The 24,421-nt window shown below is 41.0% G+C and overlaps 1 protein-coding gene across 2 annotated transcripts in view; it reads right to left on the minus strand.

The window, feature by feature from the left end:
• Positions 1 to 24,421, minus strand: part of OMA1 (OMA1 zinc metallopeptidase) — a 66,449-nt gene that overhangs the window by 8,824 nt on the left and 33,204 nt on the right. For both annotated transcript variants that reach the window (XM_004588712.3, XM_058656660.1), the window contains exon 7: positions 13,091 to 13,240. In XM_004588712.3, the coding sequence (XP_004588769.2) occupies positions 13,091 to 13,240 (150 nt within the window). The remainder of the gene's footprint in view (positions 1 to 13,090; positions 13,241 to 24,421) is intronic.

Here is a 24,421-nt window from a genome sequence, read left to right on the forward strand (position 1 = left end):
TCCCAACTCCTTAATACTTATCTTCACTCTTATTTTTTCTTTTAAAGTCTCTTTTACCTACCCTTAAATCTACTCTTAAATAGGAGAAAAATGTGGCTGCAACACCTTTTTATTCCATTGGGACTTACTTGGCTGATCAGAGTTTCTTTTAAATTGCTCTATGCAGATTCCTCCTAAAGACATGCGCCTGGGTTAGCCTTCCAAAATACAGGAGGAAGGCAGTTCCTCAATACAAAAACAAACAAAAAACTTCTTCAGTTGCCTAACATCCGGATATTTGTAGGATTCCACATTATCACCCCACACTCACTTGCTGGCCATAGGAAGCACGTTCTCTTTGTAAAACAGGAATAAAGCAGTCATGACCAAGCCCACTTTGGACTCCAGCATCACTAAATGAGAGGCAGCCAGAAACTAAGAGATTCCTGATGCAGGGTAATACGGAGCGGGAAGTATGGGCAAAGCCACTGCCTGTGATGCTAGACTGCCACATGTGTGCTAGTTCAAATCACAGCCACTCTACTCCTAACCCAGCTCCCTACCAATGGCCCGGGAAAAGCAGCGGAAGATGGGTCAAGTGTATAGACCCCTGCCACCCACATGGGAAACCCAGACGAAGCTCCTGAATCTTGACTATGGTACCCATCGGCATACATTTGGCACAGGTTGGGGGCAGGCCAGGCTGGGTCAGTTCATATCACTTGCTAGCAAATCCAAGCGCCAGAATGGAGTGTGGGTTGGGCCAGGTCGGGACGCATACCAGCCAGTCCACATTAGGGTCAGGACTGTGGGATGACAGGGCAGGGCTAGGCTGTAGCCCCCACCAGGGTGAGCTGGAATTGGGGTGGGCCGGGCCAGGCCAGGTTACAGCACCCATTGGCAAATGCCGAGGCCAGGGGGACCATGCCAGACTGGGCCACAACACCCAACCATCACTTGTGAAACCTGGGGAGAGGGGGTGGGTTGAGATGGTTCCAGTAGAGGATTGTGAGGCGCCCCCTACTGGGCCACTACTCCCACTGGTGTGCTTGAGAGCTGGGATGGGGGGAAACCAGGCCCAGCAGGGCCACAACACTTGATGGCCTACATGTGAGCCAGATCAGGGAAAAGCCAGGCTAGGCTGACTGTACCTTCTGGTACATGCATAAGCCAGAGTAGGTGTGGATTGGTTGGGCTTTGCCACAGTATCAGCTGGTAGATGCTGGCACAGGGGGCAAATTCTATCAGGCACAGGCATGGCTAGACAGATAGTAGCACTCGCTGGCACAAGTGTGGACTGGATAGTGGGGCTGGGTGGGATGAACCCAGTTCAACACCCATTGGCATGTACAAGAGATGATTGGGATATGGGACAGACGGGACCAGTCAGCTATACATACTGGCAAGCACAGGAACCAGGGTAGAGGGCAGGCCTGGTGGGGGTTAGTGAGGGTCACTCCAACTAGGCTGTAGCTCCCACTGGTTTATGTGAAGGCTGAGTATGTGGTGGGAAGGATTGGGCTGGACTCCAACACCCATTGGTTTGTGTAAAACATGGGACTGGAGGCAGAACTGACCCAGCAATTGCAACTACCAGTGTGTGTGTAGGCTGATTTGGGTGATGGACTGTGCCAGACCATGTATTGGCAAACACACATAAGAACCAGGTCTGGGATGGCCTCAGATGAGGTTTCTTTGGCGATCCCATACCAAATGAACCACTGGACTCAACCCCGAGCATGGAAAGAATTGCAGGTTCCACGGTCTGACTGTATTGCATGTGTCAGAGCTGGCCCTCCTCAGTGGCTCAGACAGAGCAATGGACAGCATATCCAAAGGCACATGGAGGGTATGGCAGCACATAGACTATAGCAGCCAGTGGATGCTGGAGAGATTTTATCACGATTGGAATAATGGCACTGACAGCAATTCATAACTGTTGAACTATCAAAACCTCTAGAGAACTTCATGGAATTGTAAATTTCTCTTTTTCTTCCTGTTGTTGATTTTGTATTGTGGCTTTTCATTTAAGGGGATGTAAAGTAACATGTAATGGAAATTATCATATCCAGATGTGAGGATACAATGCAGTATGCATCTCTACTTCCAGATCAACAATGGTCTCTCAATGAAACTGTTAACTATATCTTGACAATAGGATGCTGGACCCTCTACCACTGTCCATGCCCACAATGATGGACAGATGACTGTTTATGAAGAACAATGCTATAGTAATAATATAGGGGAACTCAGTTGGGGGAAGGGGATTTGGGGTTGGGGAAAGGGGAATCCCAAGGTCTATGGAACTGTATCATAAAATGATAATATTTAAAAAATTGTAAACAAAAAAACAAAAGACAAGTGTGTGAGACAATGCCTGTTAGTTTGGTTTGACTGTTCCACAGTGCAACTCGGGACTGAAAACAGAACCAACCCAGCAATTGAAACCACCAGCTGATCGGGGTGATGGACTGTGCCGGGCCCTATGCTTTCTAGAACATATAAGAATCTAGTCTGGGAATACCTCAAAGTTTCTTTGGAGATCTCCCCAATTGAACTGCTGGACTCAGAACTCTAACCAAGAAAAGACAGAAGACAGAACAGGTCAATCATTCATCTCAGCTATATATTGTTGGCAGCGAAATATGGGGCGAACAGAGACTTTATGATGGACCATATCAATAAGTGGACGACCTCATCGAACAAAACTGGCAGCGATTCATAACTGGAGAACTATTAAAACCACTTGAGCAAATATCTCAGAGCATGCCCCACATCCGGGACTTGGGGCGGGCGGGAAACCGGGTGAGGCTTCTCCCTCAATATTCCCCTTTACCTTGGATACATGATGGAAACAATATGGACATAATAGTATTACCCACTTCCCTATACCCCGAACCTTTTTTTTTAACCGTAATTAACTATGTAACCATTGTCAACAATACAATAAAATAAATTTAAAAAAAGAAAAATTAAGATAATTATATTTAACAATAAACACACAGGGCCAGCTTTGTGCCATAGCAGGTTAAATCACCACCTTGTATGCCACCATTCCATACGGGTGCTGGTTTGAGTCCCAGCTGCTCTGCTTCTAAATCAGCTTCCTGCTAACGGGCCGGGAAAGCAAAGGACAAATGCTTAGGTTCCTGCACCCACATGTCAGAAGTTCCTGCCCTGCTTCCTGCTATCGACTGTGGCCATGTGGCGAGTGAATCAGCAGAAACAAGATACTTCTGTCTGTCTCTGTCTTTCTGTAACTCTGCCTTTCAAATAAGCAACCTTAAAAAAAAAAAAAGACTCATATAAAAAAAGGAACTGGCTATATTTATTCCCAACAATGACTAAAACATTATAAAACTGCTGGTACACATCAGGTTTTCTTAGACACTGCACATTAAGTAAAACAGCAATTATTTATTCATAAAAAATAAATGGTAATAATTAAGTTTAAAAAAAAACAGGCTTCACGAATCTCTGGTTCAAAGAAGCTTTGGACTAAAAGTTTCTTTAGAACACAGAAAGCCATAAATTTCTAGGGGAAAAACAATTAACCCCAGTTTTTAAATCTGGTTTTCTAAAAGCATCATTACTTTTCTCCCCTTTCTCCAGAGTAATTTCTTCTTTTTTAATAGGCTATGAAATTTTATTATTATTATTTTTATGATATGATGCAACAGGCACAAGGATTTCCCTCTCAACGCTTTCATTCTCCCCTCATTGTCTTCCCCATATTCTTACAACTGTACAGTCCTTCAGCAAGTCACAAGTCCAACATTCTGCTATTTAGTGTTACAAGTACAGACAATGGCAGATAGTTTGAGAGTCCTTTCATTTGGGAAAAGAGATGCATACTGCAATGTATCTTCCTGGTATGTATGCCAACCACCATTACTCATTCCATCTATGAGGATATATATATACATACACATGTTTACCTATATATCCCTAGCCCATTAATTTGAGCTTCAAGTAGATACATATCATGCATACCATAATGTTCTTCTTAAGGTTGTAGACAACGTTGCTGTCAGGCTGTCTGACTTTATATGATTCAGAGGCCAATTCAATTACAGCAGCTGTTTTGATATTTGCTTTTTCTTCAACAGTCCCCATGTCAGACAAAATGAAATTCTATAAGGTGAACGGTGAAAGCCTGTGTACACTGGCCAACAACATTTCACTTCAGTGGTAAACACTCTCATGTTCCTATTCACGAGATATGTAATACTAATGATTTATTCATTTACTTTGACAATTATAGATGTGTAAGAATGATTTACATGTAAGTTCAAACCCCCAGCTTCTTGAAAGTTTAAAGGATTCAAGATAAAATGAGATTAAAATGAATGCATTTATAGCCTGCCAGTAAGTGCTAATACCTAAATATTAAAAATGTAGTGAATCTGAACAGTGAGAACAGCTTACAAATAAAACTGGCACTGAAAGCTCTAAAAACATTAATAAATCCTATTCAAAGTAGGAGTACAAAAACATAATCTTAAACAACTAATAACTCCAAATGTTTTTTCTGTTTACTCTGTCATTCTCCATCCCTTCAATCCCCCAAAAAGGGAAAGACAGAGGTAGGAAAGGGGAAGGATGAAGATGGGGGAAGAGAGGAGATGAAGAGAGGTGAGCAGATAGAGACAGGTGTTTGGGGAAACAGAGAAGTAGAGATAATACTTTGATTTTAAAAATAAATCTTTTCAAGTTAATTTCCTTATTTACATCTATTCATACCCAATGAAAATTCTTACAGGAAAAAAAAGTTTAAAAGGGTATCTCTTTCAAGGACAAATTATGGCATATATAAACTCAAAATCTGAATAGGGTAACTATAATTTTAAAACTGACATCTTATTATACATCAACAGGCTGATACAACATCTGTTCTTCAATTTTTCACACAAGTTGTTATGGTAATCAAAATATCTGAGATATGTTTCCTAAATTTAACTGATTATTTCAAGTAAATAAAATTATAACACATCAGCCTATTAACCATAAATAAGATAATTGCTACAAATATCTATCCCCTTTAAACAGCAGATAACAGGATTATACTTCATTAGGTATCCACATACATTTTATCTCAGCATTCATATTTTCTAAAAGGAGCAAAGGTATTCTTATTTCTAGTTTGGGACATTAATTTAAAATCAAAACAAGCAGGGAAGTATTGTATTTTGTACACATAATACTATGCTATAAAACTCCAAAGATGAGCCCACTATCCTCCTTTGGGGAGCTTTGGATAAAGTCAGATACTGCCACTCAACCAGTCTTCAAAACCCTCCACCATGGGTGGACACTGTGGCATAGCCACTATAGCTGCCTCCTGCAATGCCAACACCCAAGCTTAGGATGTTCCGTTTCTGATGTACTTCCCTGCCGAAGCACCTGGGAAAGCAGCAGAAAGTGGTCCAAGTACTGGGACCCCTACCACTCACAGAGGAGACCCTGAAGTGTGGCCATCCAGTGAGTGATGATGGAAGATCTCTGTCTCTTCACCTCTCTCCCTGGAACTATTTCAAATAAATAAATCATAAAGAACAACTTGACCAACACCCCATCTCTGGGCAAAATACAAAGTCCTTGAGGGGACACAAAGCCAGGGTCCTCCCCTGCAAACTCCTCACCAGGCACACCAGTTTTCTTGCCATTCCTCCTGCCTCAGGGCCTTGCCTTCACTGTTTCCTGTGCAAGGAAGCTCCAGATCACTGGCTAACTCTTTAACCAACTCCAAGTCTTTGCTCAAATACCAATTTCTCCAGGAAAGCACCTCTGACCAACCCTATTTTTTTAAATTATTTTATTTGATAATCTTTACATAGTTGATTAGGACACAAAGGGTCAAGGGCTACAGGAAAGTGGGTAAGACCATTGTTTCCACATTTTTTTTTTTCTGTATCTGAGGTAAGGGGAGAGATAAAGGGAGAAGCTCCACCCACCCTCACACCCATCCCAGGTCCTCTGTGTTGGGCATGCTGCGAGGGTCCTGCTCAAGTGGTTTTCATAGTTCACCAGTTCTGAATTGCTGCCAATCTTGTCACTCCAAGCACGATGAAATCTCTCCAGAATTCGCTCGCTGACATAGTTCACTTTAGAGTCTCTGTTGCCCAGATTTTCACTGCCAATACTTGGCTGGGGTCATTGATTGATTTGTTCTGTTCTCCATCCTCTGACCAACCCTATTTTAAACTGCTATTCCAACACCCCTTTGTATCTGCTCACATATTATCTATCTGCTAAGGACCAAACTGTTTCCCCTAAAATTCCTTTTCTGAAGACATGACTCCAGTGTATACTACAGGAGTATGTGGAAGTTGGGCCTATATGCAGAAGATTCTGTTTAAATGATGTCAGAGGAGTAGAGCCCTGAATCCTGAATAGGATTTGCATCTCTATATAAAAACACAGCCTTAATCTCAGCTTGTCTGTCTCCCCTTATTACAGCAATGCTTCATAAAGGAAGGCATTTTGTTTATTTAGTTCACATCACCTATTACATGTAATTAGTAAACATCTGTTGAATGCAGAAATTCAAAACATCTGAAATGTTAATACACTATGGCAAGAACTAATACACTCGCTTGTGATGGTACTTAAGAAATCTAATAGGAAAATACAGAATTTTCAGAGAGTGAAATTCAACAGATCAAAATCATAAAAATGTGGGTTTTTTTCATATTAGAGTTGCAGAACCTTCATGTCCTGGTTCTCTTTCCATGACCCCAACCCGCAATCAGCTTTGTCTTTCTCCTACCAACTAAATAGAGAAAATGCTTAATATTGTAATCCTGCCCTGGATCATCTTCTGAACTCACGCTGTAGGTGAACACATCCACTTTCCTTTTAAAAATCGTTTAAAATAATTTTCCATGATACAGTTTTATAGGTGCCTCCCCCTCTCTTTCCTCTCTCCTCATTTTCCCTTCCCATCATTTCCCCCCAAATTACCACAGTACTATATTCCTTTGGTAACAGTTAAAAGTTTAACATTCTGCTATTGAAATGTATCAAGGCATGGAGGTAAAGGCAAAGGTAGAAAATCTAGTGTTGTTCTGTTGTACTGTAAAGGTGTATTTATTTATTTACTTATTTATTTACTTATTTATTAAGATTTTTTTTATTGGACAGTAGAATACACAGAGAGGAAGATCTTTTGTCCATTGATTCACTCCCCAGGCGGCTGCAATGGCTGAAGCTGAACCAATCCGAAGCCAGGGGCCTTCTCTGGGTCTCCTACGCGGGTGCAGGGTCCCAAAGCCTTGGGTCATCCTCAACTGCTTTCCCTGGACACAAGCAGGGAGCTGGATGGGAAGCAGAGCAACTGGGATTAGAACCAGTGCCCATATAGGATCCCGGTGCTTGCAAGGCAACGACTTTAGCTGCTAGGCTACTGCGCCAAACCCTATAAAGGTATATTTAAATGTTTCGTTGGCAGTCTGCTTTTATTTGGGAGTAGATACATATGTCGAAGTTTTTTTCCAGTATGCTAGTCTCTGTTATACAGTCCATTTATGGGAATATCAGTATATATTTGTTCAATTGTATCTATTTTTTACTTTGCACAAAGGCCATCTTATATCAGAGAGAACACAGTATATCTGTCATTTTGGGACTGGGTTACCTTACTGAGATAATGGTTTCCAGTTGGGCCATCTTGTTGCAAACTGTAGGATTTTGTTCTTTTTATGGCTGACCACTATTCCATAGGGCAGATGTACTACAATTTCTTTTCTGTTACTTTGTCGACATGTATCTAGGTTGATTCCATGTTTTCTCAATTATGAATTGTGCTACTATAAATATAGGGTTGTAGGTCTCTGTCTCACATGCAGATTTCATTTCCTTTGCATATATTCCCAGGAGTGGGATGACTGGGTGACACAGTAGGTCAATCCTCAGTTGTCTGAGTACTCCCCATATTGACTTCCATGATGGTTGAACTAGTTTATATTCCCATCAAGAGATGCTATTAATAGAATTCCAAACGTGGACCAATATCACGAGTCAGGCGGAACCTCAATGTGGTTCTACTTGCATTTCCCTAATAGCTAAAGAACCTGAGTACTTTATCATGCATCTATTAGCCATTTGAATTTTATCTTTTGAAAAGTATTTGCTTGGGCCCGGCATGGTAGCCTAGCAGCTATAAGTCCTTGACTTGCATGCATCAAGATCTCATATGGGCACTGGTTCTAATCCTGGCAGCCTCACTTCCCATCCAGCTCCCTGCTTGTGGCCTGGGAAAGCAGTCGAGGATGGTCCAAAGTCTTGGAAGCCTGTACCTGTGTGGGAAACCAGGAAGAAGTTCCTGACTACTGGCTTCGGATTGGCTCAGTTCCAGCAATTGTGTCTGCTTGGGGAGTGAATCAGCAGACAGAAGATCTTCCTCTCTCTCTCTTCTTCTCTGTATATCTGCCTTTCCAATAAAAATAAATAAATCTTTAAAATATACATATGTGTGTGTGTATATATACATATATATACATATACATATATACATATACATATACATATATATATATCTGCTCATGTCCTTTACCATGTAACAGGATTGTTTGTTTTGCTAGTGTTGAGTTTCTGAAGCTATTCATATTATCTTGAATATTAGTCCCCTATCTGTGGTGTGTAGAGATTTTCTCCCATTCTATTGATTGCCTTCTCATTTTGTTGACCATTTTCCTTGCTATGCAGAAGCTTGTGAGTTTGATGCAGTCCCATTTGTTTTATTTCAGCTTTAACTGCATGGACTTTCAGTATCTTTTCTAAGTCTTTACCTATGCCTATGTCTTGTAGAGAAACATGCCACTTTCACCAGTTCAGTTATCAGTCCTTTGGGGGTGACTCTGAAATCACATCTGGCCTAGGCTTGTCTGCAGTCTGTCCTGTACTCCCAGCCACCTTTGAGACATTTAAAACTTGGGACACATTGTCAGCTAAGTCAAAGCACAGGAGCTTTGGGTAGAATACAACACCACACTCATTTAAGAAAAAAAAAATCTTAAAAAAATTTTAAATAGTCTTTTAAATATACTACATATACAGATTAACATAATTCCATATACTATCTGAAGATTTACTCTCTTTTTTTTAATTTTACTTTTGATGATATTTACATAGTTGAGAAAGATGCACACCCATGAGACACACTGATTATGTGGGAAGGGCTGAGGAAAAGAGGAAACTGCATGAGATCACTGCTTCCAATTTTCTTTTTCTTCTTCCTGTATCTGGGTGAAGGGGAGAAAGAAGGGCAGAAGCCGCATCCAGCATGCTAACAACATCAGTATGTGGGGATGGGGTTGGCCATGCAATGTCATACCAGGCCCCTGAAATAGAACATGCTCTGAGGGTTCTGCTCAAGTGGTTTCAATAGTTCTGAAATGATTTGCTTTCTTTCATTACAAAAATTAGAATTACGATAGTAGGAAATTCCTTTGAATTACGACTATGTGTTCTAATTAACAATATACCCTTGCACTAACTATCAGTTTTACTTCAACCACTGAATTAGTCCCAATATTGTATTATAGTTTTATTACTTTCAAATTGAATTTAATCACTTGGGGTGGGAAATATAAGAAATTTATATGAGGTTTTCAAATTAAGTTTTGAAACAGAATAGCTTATTTTTAGAAAAAAAAAAAACATTTCCCATCTTTTCCTTCATCACTGGTTTTCAAATAACATCTGTTTCTCCAACCATTTTTCATACTCACGAATCAATTCATTATTATTAACTTGTTCAAAGCATCATTCTTACTTCTCTAAAGATCCTCAGCAATTTGATGAAATGACATCACAGAATTTAAGAAAGGATTCAGATAAAAGTTGGAAATAATTCATCCAGTTCAAGTAAATATTATTTTTAGAATTTGAGTAAAAAAAAAAAAATTCCAAGAGAAAGTTATACAGCTATTATGGCTTTAGAGATAGTATGGATCTTAGAAGAGTGCTTGAAGGTCCCTGGGTCTTGGGTCTAGAGTCAGGGAGCCTCAGTTCAAATCAGTTACTGATGAAATACATTTTGTCTCAGGCTTATACTGCCCCATTAATGTGAATTATCAGTATATACTGTATCAGGTAAAGTTCACTGCTGTTCCTTCATGAAATATTTGATCTTCATGTTAAGAGTAAATATGAACCCTAGCTGCAGGCAACTGCCTTGTTGCCTTGTACCTAGGCAAGTGCTATACTGCTAGGAGAAAATTAGCCAATAGCTGGCTGGTATTCTGGCTTGACAATGCCAACTCTGTGTTAATCATACCAGTGTGCCAGCATAGATAGCTATTGTTTTGTTTTGTTAAGGATTTGGCGGGGGGGACAGAGTACCTGCTATGCATTCATGACAGAGTGGGTGCATGTTGGCTGGTGCTGCCTCACTGTCAATGCCACTGCAATGCACTGGGGAGGGGTGGGAGCAGGCCTGTGGAACTGGGAACAAATCAGAATGAAGCCACTGAGGGCTTGACAAGTGGGATGACTTCTGGGAGCTTCAACCGAACAAGCTACTGCACCCACATGTAATTGAGGAAGCTGAGATAGGATGACTCAATGCAGAAATCTGGAGAGCTCCTTAGGCCAGGCCAGTGCACCAACCTACATGCACAACGGCTGGGGTAGACCAGGCCAGGCTAGATGGCAGCACTTGCTGATCCTTGTGAGAACTGTAGGTTAGTAGGGGTTCTTCGGGTTGCTCCAACCAGGCTGCAGCACCCCAAAGTACATGCAAGAGTTGTTACTGGAGGTCAGCTGGGCCAGAATAGGCCAGAGCATCCTCCAGTACATTTCAGAACTAGAACTGGAGGTGGGCCTGGTAGGGGTTCTTTAAGATCTCCCTGACTAGGCCACAGCACCCACTAGTGTATGCAAGAGCCAGAGCAGGGAATAGGTCAGGCTGGGCTAGGGTGAAGCATTCATTGGCAATAACCAGGGCATGGAGCAGACTGGGCTGTGTTAGGTCACAGCACTGCCAGCGAGAGGCAATGCTGGGGACACGCTCTGGCTGGACTAGCCTGCAGTACACAATGGTGTTCACAAAAGCCAAGGTTGGAAGTGGCCCTGGTAGGGGTTCTTTGGGGTTGCCCCCACTTGGCCACAGTACCTGCCAGTGCACATGAGGGCTGGCCTGGGCAGGGCTGGGCTAGGCTGTAACATCTGTCAGTTTGCATGAGAGCCAAGGCTAAGGGCAGGACTAATGAAGCAGGTGAACCCTCTAGTACTATGTAGGCTAGTATAGGGGGTAAGCTGGGACAGGTCCTGCACCAACTGACACCTATGAGAGCCAGGTCTGAAGACCTCCCTGGTGAAGTTTCTTAGGGGGCTCCCAGACTAGACCACTGAGCTCAATCCCTCTGGTACAACAAAGCCAAATCAAGACCACTCAAGCCTCAGAACATTCTTCGCCCAGCCAAGGATGTCTAAGGTGACATGAAATGACCATCTCCATTCCCCTGTACTGATGTGATTTGATGAGATCAGACCCAGAATCTCACTATTTTTCTACTATCAGATATCTTAGTACAAACTACTACAATCTCTTATCAAGATTACAATAAAAGCATCTCAAAATCATTCCTTTACTCCACCCTTGCCTTGCTGCAGTCCACTCCACAAGGCAACCCAGTGACCACCGTAAAACATGAGTCAGATCAACATACCCCATTCAAAACCCTCCACTAATGTCTGCAATCTCTTGAAGTCCTCAGAATGACTTAGAACATCTGTTACGGCTTCTTAGCACCCTTCTTAGCACCCTTCTTAGCACCCTTTCTTAATCCTTTCAGCCTCAATGTCATCTTTGTTATTTCTCTGAATACACCAAACATGCTTCCTGAGTATTTAGCTACTTTCTTAGCCTGAAAAGTTCTACTTAATCACCACAGGACTATTCCCCTGCATCTCCCCAGATTCTGTTCCAGAGGCCTTCCTTGACTTTATTTTTCCCAACATGCATCTCCGTGATAACATACTATATGTTTTTGGAACATTTGTGCTACCTAACTAGGATGGTTGGTCTAGAAAAACGAAAACTGCAGAACATAGAATTACAAACGATCAATACTCATCAAATGAATGAATGAATAAATTTTGTGCTTGCTTATCATTCCAAACTAAAAGCAGATTCTTTCTCCTTCAACCACGTGGCATTATATTTCTACTTTTTTCTGTTAAATCATTTTATTTGTACCTAAAGATATGCAAATATCAGACTGCCTTGTTCCTTGCTTCTAACCTTTTTTCAATATATTTTAAAAGCTTATAGATATGCAATATATTCTGAGCTGAATTTGAAGTTACACAGAAAGATGCTTCTATATTATAACTGAATATATTATGTTTTTAGCAAGCAGCACAATACCAATTACTAAGTTCCTAAATAGTGTTGTTTTCATGATCAGCTAGCAAATGTAATTCAAGTGAGACAGAAGCACAGAACCGGCTCAGAGATCCTTGACATCTACTTTGTGCTGACATGGAAGCCACAGAAACGTTACGAGTGATGGTAACAAATCAAAAGATTTCAGGGGATAGTGAAAACTACTTAGGAGAAAGCCACCTCAGCTTGACCCATTAATAAATGCTATTTTTTAAAAAGCCAGATTATGTATGCTCAATCTATAAAAAGGAGGAAGCAAACTAATGCATTTTTTTCCTAAGAAAATAACTAGAATAAACACTTATTTGACCCAAAGGTTCTACACAATTTATTACCTGGCATTTTTAGCAAGACGCTTAAATCATCAAGGAAAAGACTGAATTATGGTCACTATGTTGAAAAAGAAAACCTTATGCTTTAAGTTTTAAACTTTTAGCAAATCACTTAAAATTAACATCAAAGATGTTATATTTTCACCACTGAGACATGTCAACTGTATGCAGTAATTCATTCCCAAAGTCTTGTGGACACACAGGATTTTACTTTTTAATCAAATCCTGTGAGAAATGATAATGCATGATTGTAGTAAGCAAAACAGCTGACAGGCTAAGCAAAAGAACCAATAGTATTACAAGCAACAAATTGCAAAAGAAACAACAGCATTCAAACTAAACTACCTTTTTTAAAAAACAAATCCTTCCCTATTCAATGTGAGCTCACCTGAGGGATCAGCCTGTCCAGATGCTCAGCCCTGTTTCCATGGGACGGGTGTGTAGATAACCATTCTGGCAACTTAGGCTGACCATGGAGGCTTTCGGCAAATTCCATCTGCTGCCAAAACACTGAACTGGCTCTTACATCCACACAGGCCTACAACCAATATTAGTAAGAGCACACAACAATGTTAGTTAATGAGGACACTTCTAAAAATTTTCTTTAACTCACTACATTTTAGCTGCTTCTATCATTATGCTGGTTTAAGTAAAATATGTCCACTGTTTAAAAAAACTCAACATGTATCACAGAAATAAAATCCCTTCCTCCATTCTCCCATAGAACATTCATAATAAACCCACAACCGCAAAATAATTCACTACTTTCAGATTGATGGATATTAAGAACATGTGTTAAAAATGAAATCTTTCTCACAAATTAAAAATTTCTGTCCTCATAAAATAAGGTTGTAAACAGATAATGAAATTAAATTGCGCCAAAGAAATTTTACTCCTAATCTCTATCACTAAAATAATTAGAGGCATTAAATTAAACATGCAGAAAGGAAACATGGTTGCAGTTTTAACATGCATACCAATACAATGAAGAAAAGTGCATATGTAAAAAAGAAACATACTTAATCATTTCAAAATACATTATAAAAATACTGAAATTATTTTGAAAGGATACATATGGACTTTGTGTACCTATGTACAATTCCATTATGCTTTTTTTTAAGATTTATTTATTTTTATTGAAAGTCAGATTTACAGAGAGAAGGAAAGACAAAGACCTTCTGTCTGCTGGTTCACTCCCCAAGTGGCCACAACAGCCAGAGCTAAGCCAATCTGAAGTCATGAGCCAGGAACTTCCTCCAAGCAACAAATAGCAAAAGAAGGGGGCAGGGTCCCAAGGCTTTGGGCCGTCCTGGACTGCTTTCCTAGGCCACAAGCAGGGAGCTGGAAGGGAAGTGGAGCATCTGGGACACAAACCAGCACTCATACGGGATCCCAGGACTTGCAAGGTGAGGATTTAGCCACTAGGCAATTGCACCAGGCCCATGCACTTCTTTGCATAGTCAAATAGACTTTCTTCCAGATGCACAGAACATTTCTAACAGGCTATTTAGGAAACTGAACAATAGATTCCTTAAGAGTACGACTAAAGTAGCTGACAGCAAATTAAGAGTGGGACTTTCACTTCTGACTACATTACACTGTTCCATGTTTACAATAAAATTATTTTAAACTCCCAATGAGGTAACTAATAAATATTTTTAAAAGTCTATTCTGTGCTCACTTTGGCAGCACATATACTAAAAAAGCCTATTCAATATATTCACATTTCTTAATCTTACTGTAAGAAGTAACCGGAAAACAAATAATTCTATTTCTCAGAAATTATATTTGTGATTAAAACTAACAAGAAAAACTACCCTGTATTTTGTGCTATCAAAAAGCCTGAAAACAGCAACTGTCATACCTACAAAGGCAAATATAGAACATCATATGCTGATGTAGCTAGTTAACATCCAGGATAAATAATTTCTTAACAAATAACATTCAAACATTTTTTTAATGTTGGAAATGCAGAGAAAAAATAAACTGAAATTCCAGTAAATTTTATTTAATATTCAAGCAGTGTAAATACTTCAGACTAAAAATAAATTTTATTTTAATATCCTAAAGATTCAAAAAAATTTTTAAATAAAATAAATAAAATTATCATACAGATAAAATGAATGGATGAATGAAAACACTAATTCAATAAAGTTCAGGACATAAAATCAACATATAAAAATGAGTTATATTTATACTCTAAAAACAAATTATCAAGTAAGGAATTTTTTAATCTCACTTATAACAGCATCACAGAGAAAAAATACTTAGTAACTAGGAGGTGGATTTATTCACTGAGAACTACAAAAAAAATTAATGAAAGAAAGATACTGAAAAGGAAAGAATTCCTATATTCACAGACTAAAAGGGTTAATATTATTAAAAGGTCTGTACAATCCAAAGCAATCTAAAGATTTAATGCAATCATGACCAATCCGTATGCAATCATGACCAACCCCTATCAGAATATCTGCCATGTTTAATATAAATGGAAAAAACAATCTTAAAATTCACAAGGAATCACAAATACTGAATCTCCAAAGCAATCTTGGAAAATAATCTTGAGAAATAACAAAGCCAGAAGTATCATATTTTAATTTTAAAAATATATTACAAAGCTCACATGAGCTTTGTTATTGCTAGCATAAAGGTAGCCATCAAACCAATGCGACAGAATAGAGAGCTCAAAAATAAATCCATTGATACATGGATCATTGATAGGGTTCCAGAATACAAGTTGGGGAAAATGTTAAATAAATATTCAACAAATGATGGTGGGAAACCTGGATGTTCAATGGCACAAGAATGAAACTAAACTCTTATATCTAAAAATCAACTCAAAATGGCTTCAAGACTTAAAAATAAAACTATAACTTCAGAAGTGTAGGCAACAAAAGCAACAAATGGACAGCATCAAGTTCCTATACAGCAAAGGAATTACTTAACACAGTAACAAGGCAACATACAGAGCAGAAGATGTCTGCATACAACACTTTTGTATAAGGGATTAATGCCCCAAACATCTAAAGAACATCTACAACTCAAATACAAAACATAACAGCATAATTTAAAATAGACAAAGGACTAAAATAAACAATTAGAGGTATGTACATAACCAAAATATACATTGAAAAAATTCAAAACCACAAATCATCAGGAAAATGCAATGAAAAACCACAATGAGACCTCATTTCACATATGTTAGGAGGGCTATTCTTCTCAAAATATTAATATAAGGAAATTGGAGCCCTTGGGCACTGTAGGAATATAAAATAGTACTGCCACCACAAAAAAAAGTATGGAGATCACTCAAAAAATTAAAAATAGAATTACTATATGATCCAACAATCCCACTTCTAGATATTTATCCAACAGTTGAAGTCAACATCTCAAAGAGATACATAATCCCACACTCAATATAGCATTACTCACAACATGCAAAAAAGCAGAAACAACCTAAATATTTTTAAACAGTTAAATGGACTAAGAAAATATGGTAGAGGATTAATATAAAACAAAAAATTTTAATATTTATTTAATAGAAAAACAATGAAATTCTACCATTTGCAACCAAATGGTCCCAACTAGAGACCATTATGCTCAGTAAAACAAGCTAATCCCAAAGGACAAATATCATGTGTTCTTTCTGATATAAGACAACCTTCATGCAAAATACGAGATCAATAGATACACGGGCAAACATGCATGTACATGTGGTCATCTAGAGAAACTGCACAATAAACACTGTCATATCAAGATGTGACGAAACAATGCCATACACATCTCTACTTCCAAATCAAAGATGGACTCCCAATTAAACTGTTACATACATCTTGACAATAGGAGACTGAACTTTGCCACTGTCAATGCCTACAATGTCAGGATACACGTAACAAGCAGGATGATGGACTTACAACTGTTTTCTGATGGACTATATTATTGTAAAAAAAATAGGGGAAACCAGGGTTCGGGCCTTGGGATTCTGGGGCAACTGCCGCTCCTCACAGTGTGGCGGCTGTGGGGGGTGCCCCTGCCGGGTCGGACCCAATGCTGGGGGCTCACGCCAAAGACACTGCTGCAAGGCAGTGAACGAGTCCTCGGCCTCATCCAGGGCGGCCAGTGCACCATGTGGTGCCAGGCTTTGCCTGATGGCCGCCCGGCCAGGAAGCTCTGGGGTAATGGATGTCTCCAAATTGCTGCTTAGATAGCTCTAGGGTGACCCCACTGTTTCTGGGTTCTGAGTCAATCCTAAAGATTCCCAATGCCAGTAACTCTTCTTTTGGAGAACTTCTAATCACTCAATAATGCTGAGTTTTGAACACCTATAATGCAGAAGACAACCCCCAGATTGTCTAGCAGGATATTTTTTTGCCTGACATGATGTTGGTTCAGGAGACTGGTCACATTAGGCAGGTCCATAATTTTAACTAGCACTCTAGAACCTTATCCTGGGGTGGACTCTGTGCAGGATGTGTGGGCCACACCCTGTAGAAAGTTTGGCCCCACTGGTAAACCTAAATTTTAGGTGGTAATGGACTAAGCTAGGTGTGACCAAGGAGCCTGCCATCAATCACAGGTAAAGGGATCCGCCATAGACTGGACTGGGCAAGGCAGCAGCACCCAAATGTGCATCCTGAATAGGCTGTGGGGTGGGCCGGGCTGCAACATTCACCAGCTCATACAAGGCCAAATGGGAGGCCAGAGTACACCGGGTACTGGCCTAAAAACCAATGGCATGTATGTAAACTGGGTTTGGGAGTGGATCAAGTGGAGGTACTTGGGAAGCTCCCCTGGCGAGTCATAGCTCTCGCTGGTGAACACGCCGTCCAGATCTGGGGGTCGGACTAGCAGGGCATAGTAGCTCCAAAATGTGTAAATTGGTAATGGAACGTAATGTACTGGGCAGGACTGAGCAAACCTTTGTTTACAAGCAAAACTAGAAACCAGCCTGGAACACAGATCACACCGAGCTAGGCTCTTGCACCTACTGGTCCTCAGAGCAACCACGGGCAGGTGCATGATTTACAGCTAGGAACAAGCCCAATCGGGGAGGTAACGGGACACCCTAACTAGGTTGAAGTTCCCACCAAGGGGCGTATGTGCTAGAATTGGAGCTGTGTTCTATCTAGGAAACAGTTGCAGTCACCCGAGGCACTAGTGTGGGCTGGGATTGGATGCACCAGGCCAGTTCAGACCCCAACACCATCTGGTGTCATGGAGAACCAGAGGGTAGATGTGGGACTGATTAGGCTGGGTCTCAACCCCCTACTGAGCCATGCGCGAGCTGTATGTGGGTATGGACGAGCCATGGCCGGGCTGAAACATCCAACAACAAGAACCAGAATGGGGTGAAAGCCAGCCCGGAAAAGCCACTGTCCCTGCTAGGACAGGAGGTGAACTGAGTTGGGTTGGCTCAAGGACCCCCTGGCATGCGCAAAACCTGCCATTGGGAGGGGTTCTGATGGAGGAGCCTGGGCAACTCCTCTGGCAGGACACAGTCCCTGCAGGTAAGCGCAAGAAGCATGATAGGAAACAGTCCAGAATAGGCCATGGAAAGTTTCCCACTGGCACACATTCAGCATGGGTCAGGAGCAGACCAGGCTGAATCAGTCCATATCACCCACTGGCAAATCCGATCACCAGATCAGAGTGTGGGATGAGCCGGGTTTGGTCGCGACAAAACCAGTACACATTATGGAATGCCAGGGCGTGGTTACCTGTACTGGATATGAATGCAGCACCCAACCAGCACACGTGAGATCCAGGAAGGAAGGGAGGGGCAGAACTGGCGGGGGGATTAAGGGGCTGGTTCCCTCGCCGGACAGCTACTCCCACCAGAGAGCGTGGGCTGGGATAGAGACAGACTAGACTATGCAAGGCTACAACACCTGTGCGCTGCATGTGGAATAGATCAGGGGAAAGCCAGGCTGGGCTGATTATTCCTGCTGGTGCAAGCATAAATTAGAGTGGGTGAGGGATGTTTGGGCATAGCCGCAGAAGCTGGCACTGGGGACTAATTCTGTCAAGTCAAATCACAGAACCACCTAAAGAGTGCATAAACCAGGACAGAGAGACCTGGGAGGGAAAAAGTGGGTTCCCCCTTCTTGGGTCACTAGTCCCGTGGGAGGGCATGAAAACTAGGACGGGGGCTGGGATGGCTAGATAGAGAGGCACTCAACAACACCCGTGAGGGCTGGATGGTTGAGTTGGTTAGATAGAACTAAGCTTTAATACCCATTGACAAGTGCCAGAGCCAAATGGGATGGGGGACAGACTGGTCTTCTGCTACACATACTGGCAAACCAGGGGCGGGCCGGGTGAGGGTTATCATGGGTCGCCCCAACTAGGCTGCAGCTCCCACTGGTTAGTGTGAGGGCCGAGTACGTGCTGGGCAGAACCAGACTGGACTGCAACACCCATTGGTTCCAGTGCAACTCGGGACTGAAAACAGAACCAACCCAGCAATTGCAACCACCAGCTGATCGGGGTGATGGACTGTGCCGGGCCCTGTGCTTGCTAGAACATGCAAGAAACTAGTCTGGGAATACCTCAAAGTTTCTTTGGAGATCTCCCCAATCGAACTGCTGGACTCAGAACTCTAACCAAGAAAAGACAGAAGACAGAGCAGATCAATCATTCATCTCAGCTATATGTTAGCAGCGAAAAATGGGGCAAAAGGAGACTTTATGATGGACCATATCAATCAGTGGACGACCTCATCGAGCGAAACTGGCAGCAATTCATAACTGGAGAACTATTAACACCACTCGAGCACATATCTGAGCATGCCCCACATCCGGGACTCGGGGTGGGCGGGAAACCGGGTGGGGCTTCTCCCTCAATATCCTCCTTTACCTCAGATACAAGATGGAAACAATATGGACATAATAGTATTGCCCACTTCCCTATCCCCCTGAACCTTTTTTTTTCTTTTTCTTTCTTTAACTGTAATTATCTATGAAAAGATTGTCAACAACAACACAATAAAATAGATTATAAAAAAAAAATAGGGGAAACCAGTGGAGATAGAGTGGAAAGGCAAGTCCGAGAGCCTTTAGAACTATATCATGAAATAATTAATTTATTAATTTTTTAAAAAGATTTACTTATTTATATGAAAGTCAAAATTTCAGAGAAGGAGGGAGGACAGTAAAGAGGGGAGGATGATGGGAGAGAGAGAGAGAAGTCTTCCATCTGCTCGTTCAACTCCAAAAGTCACATCAACACTAGGGCTGAACCAAGATGAAACAAGAAACCAGGAGCTTCATCCTGGCCTCCCACCTGGTGTCAGAGGCCCAAGTACTTGAGTCATCTTCCACCGCTTTCCCAGGCCATTGGCAGAGTGCTGGATCAGAAATGGAGCAACCAGGACACAAACGGGCTCCCATACAGGGAGGCCAGTGGTCGCTTCTCCTGGTTCACCACAATACTGGTCTTTAAAACAAAATATTATTTAAACTAAAACCTTGTCATTCATAATAACATAAGTGAATCTTAAGGACATTTATCTAAGTGAAATTTATGATTTCACTTTTATGAGGCATTCACAGATATAGAAATAGAATAATAGTTGCTTATGGCTGGTGTAGGCAAAAATGGAAGTTGCTCTCTATGAACATAAAGTCTAAGTTACACAACATGAAAGTTTTAGAGGTCAGCTACATAACATTAACAATACTGAGCAGCACGCAGCAATTTAAGAGGATAGATGTTAGGTTAAATGCTCTTACCTCAAAAATAAAAAAAGACAAACTAGGGTGTCTGGCATGGTAGCCTAGTGCCTAAAGTCCTCGCCTTGCATGTACCAGGATCCCATATGGGCACCAGTTCCTGTCCTGGCTGCTCCACTTCCCATCCAGCTTCCTGCTTGTGGCCTGGGAAGACAGTTGAGGATGGCCCAAAGCCTTGGAACCATGCACTCACATGAGAAACTCAGACCTGCTCACCTCCAGCCACTGTGGCCACTTAAGGAGTGAACTAGCAGACAGAAGATCTTTCTCTCTGTAAATCTGACTTTCCAATAAAATAGATCTTCAAAAGAGAGACAGAGAAACTGACAGAGACCCTAATGAAACGTTTGTAAAATATTCAGCTCATCAAAAGCCTAACTCACCTCAACAAAAATGGCAAATGTATTCAAGACGCTAGAAGTACATAAAGAATGAATCTTTCTAAGCAACTTTCTTCTTTAAACAAAACTAGTAATGGCCAGAATTGGACAGAAAAACAAAAGAAAATGTATGTCAGTGAAACACACTGGTTCTGGGACATGCTTTAAAGTAAAGTGGGATAACACACTTGTAAAACCATAAATATCTGTGTTCAAGATACCAGTTTTTATATTTTGGATATATATCAGGTATTGCTCAAGTATACTGTAAATATCGACTTACAAAATAACTCATTTGACCCTCATGACAACTTCATGAAGTAACACTCTGGTTGCCTCATATGAGGAAGTCAAAGCCCATAGAGGCTACACAATCTGTGCAAGGTCAGAACGCTAGAGGACTGACAGAGCCACAGTCTGAACACAAGTAGTCTGACCCTGAATTCATGTCCCTGAGCCAACAACTCAGTCTCCCAGAATCTCAGATTCCCTTGTAAAGCTGAAATTAGAGCAGTAGATCATCAAGCTACAATGCGCTAACTTTTGCAAAGAACTGTTCTTATAATTCAGATATTTCTGGGCCGGGCGGCTAAAGTCCTCACCTTGAACGCCCCGGGATCCCATATGGGCGCCGGTTCTAATCCCAGATGCTCCACTTCCCATCCAGCTCTCTGCTTGTGGTCTGGGAAGGCAGTCGAGGACAGCCCAAAGCTTTGGGACCCTGCACCCGTGTGGGAGACCCGGAAGAGGTTCCTGGCTTCGGATCGGCACAGAACCGGCCGCTGTGCTCACTTGGGGAGTGGGTCATCGGATGGAGGATCTTCCTCTCTGTCTCTCCTCCTCTCTGTATATCTGACTTTGTAATAAAAATAAATAAATCTTTAAAAAATAATTCAGATATTTCTGAAAGATAAAACAATATTAGAAAAAATGAACAAACAGATCTACACCAAATTAAAGTCTATTGTAGACAAAATATTAAAAAGACAAAAAGCATCTCTGAATTTTGCTATTTCTGTTCATTAGATAGACTCCAAAAAAACTGCTACCAATCATCAATCCATCTAGTAGGTGAACCCTGATATTAGTAATTCTCAATCCCTTTAGAAAGTCATTGATATCCTATTCTTGTCCCACATGGCAGATAAAATGACTACCTCAGAAAATATGACAAAACTTGTGAGAAGGGGAGTGGAACTAGAAAAAACAAACTGAAGCTGTTACAAGATGAGATTTAAAGAGGCCAAAACAAATACTGAAATGAGAATTATTTTAGGCATACACTGACGAAAATTAAATTTTTCTAGTGGGTTAAAACAATATATAATATTTCATTTCCAATATAAACATAACTATTTTACAACATAAAAGCCTATTTGTGAGATCTTTGACCAGTTACTTTTCATACGATGATGATGCGCATCAGGAGTCTGTTAGGGAGATTTAACAATTACCAGATTTAACATAACACCCAGGACAGCGCCCACGCACATGCAACAATGTACGATTATTACCACCATTGTCAATATCAGCATCAGGGGTGTCAGCACTAAGTCCATCAGCGCCTAGCGAGACACCCCTTCATTTCAGGCTCACTCGCACAGATTCATAATTCTCCACTAACTGCTGATGGAATCACTTGTTAAAGCTCCCTTTATTTTGTAACCCATTTCTTCTTTGAACAACATTTTTCCGGTCAATAATTTAAAATGGCTTTCTTCTAACTGAATGAGACAGTCTTGAGATGGCTTCAGCTAAACAAACCTCAGTGGCTTGCCAGTCCCTCTCATTAAAAAAGAAAATGATTTTTACCAAAAACATGTGCTCCCAAAAAGAAATGACATTATTAATGGTTCATGTAAAACATTTTGATTGCCAGAAAATCAGTTAATCAACACAGTAAATTCTGTTTCCAATAGGGTTTCTGGTATATATATATATATATTTCTATCTGTGGTTTTAAATTAGCTTTCCTGTTTACATATTTTTCTCCACTTTAGGTAAAGTTTCATCATAACACTCAAGAACTCAAATTGCAGCAAATAAAATGTAAAAACATATGCAAAATCCTATATTATTCCTCCAGGTTAAAGAAAACAAGTTCAAAGTAAGATGCTCAGCATACTGTTCACATGAGGAGAGTTACTTTACCACTCATTAAATAAGATGTCCTCCAAATTCGCTGTTTTTTTCCATCTTAAATAACGTATAAAACAAAAAACCTAAAACAGCAACCCAAATAAAACAAAAAGACAGTCAATTTTCTGTGATGTAGGCTCAGAACAGTAATCATAAAAAAAGAGCCCGGAGGAGGGGGCTGCTACCACAACCAGGTGAATGCTATTAAACAAAGCAATTCACCTCTTTAGACTGTTTTTCTTACCTGTGAAAGGATAAGGCAGATTAAAGTAGCTACAATGTTCCATTCTATTCTAAAGGCTTATGATAATATAATCTACTTTATATAATTTTGAGATTTTTAATGTCCCCTTATTTCTGCCAGAAAGGGGATTCCATTCATTACCTAATTTCCTCACTAGATGGAGCTATTGGCAAAGTTATCTCAGAGTTACTTGGGCAAAGCAGCAGGCAATTTCCCAGAACTGGCACTAGAGCATCCAGAGACACAAATGCCTCCTTGTAACGGTTCTGCAAAACCCTATGGAATATTTATTATCCCTGGCCCCTACCCAGTGAACAGCAATTTTATCATATACCCTATACCTTACCAGTCTCTGTAACTAAACCACAGAGGGAGCAGGAATTTGAGGATTTAATTCCAGGCTCCAGGTCAGAACTGCTTCCTTCCTGCCAATGCAGACCCCGGAAGGAAGGTGAGGCTTAGGTAACTGGGTCACCAAATCCAGTGCAGTTCTAGTCATTACAGCCATTTAGGGAATTAACCGGCAGACACAAGCTCGCTCGCTCTCACACAAAAGTAATAAAGCAACTTTAAAGTATTTAAAAAAAAAAAAAACAGTGCTCTTGGAGGATCCATTAGATTATTTTTTCCCTTTTCTTCTTATTTCTTTCTTGAGAGACAGAGGAGGCACACACATCTCATTGCTGAGATCCCCAGCTTTTCAGGAGCCAAGTCTCCCTTGTAAGAGGCAAGAGATCAGCTCTCTGGGCCACTTGCCATTTGGGGAGTGAACCACTGGACAGAAAGCATCTCTGTTTCTTCTTCTCCCTCTGTAAGTCTGTCTTTCAAATAAAAATAAATCTTTGCAAGAAAAAATAGTGCTTATATTCAAACCCAGGCACTCCAGTATGGGTTGCAGGTGTCCAAACTAGAGTCTTAACTGCTACCCCAAACACTCACCCTAAATCACTTACCTTTTTACTACTATTATTTTTTAAGATTTATTTATTTTCATTGGAAAGGGAGATTTACAAAGATATTCTGCCCACTGCTTCACTCCCCAAATGACCGCAATGGCTCGAGCTGAGCCAATCCAAAGTCAGGAGCCAGGAGCATTTTCCAGGTCTCCCATGCAGGCGCAGGGTCCCAAGGCTTTGGGTCGTGCTCTGCTGCCTTCCCAGGCCAGAAGCAGGGAGCTGGGTGGGAGGTGGGGCATCCAGGATTGGAACTTGCACCCATATGCAATC

Source organism: Ochotona princeps, chromosome 2, assembly GCF_030435755.1.
Source record: "Ochotona princeps isolate mOchPri1 chromosome 2, mOchPri1.hap1, whole genome shotgun sequence".
In the NCBI taxonomy this organism is placed as follows: domain Eukaryota; kingdom Metazoa; phylum Chordata; class Mammalia; order Lagomorpha; family Ochotonidae; genus Ochotona; species Ochotona princeps.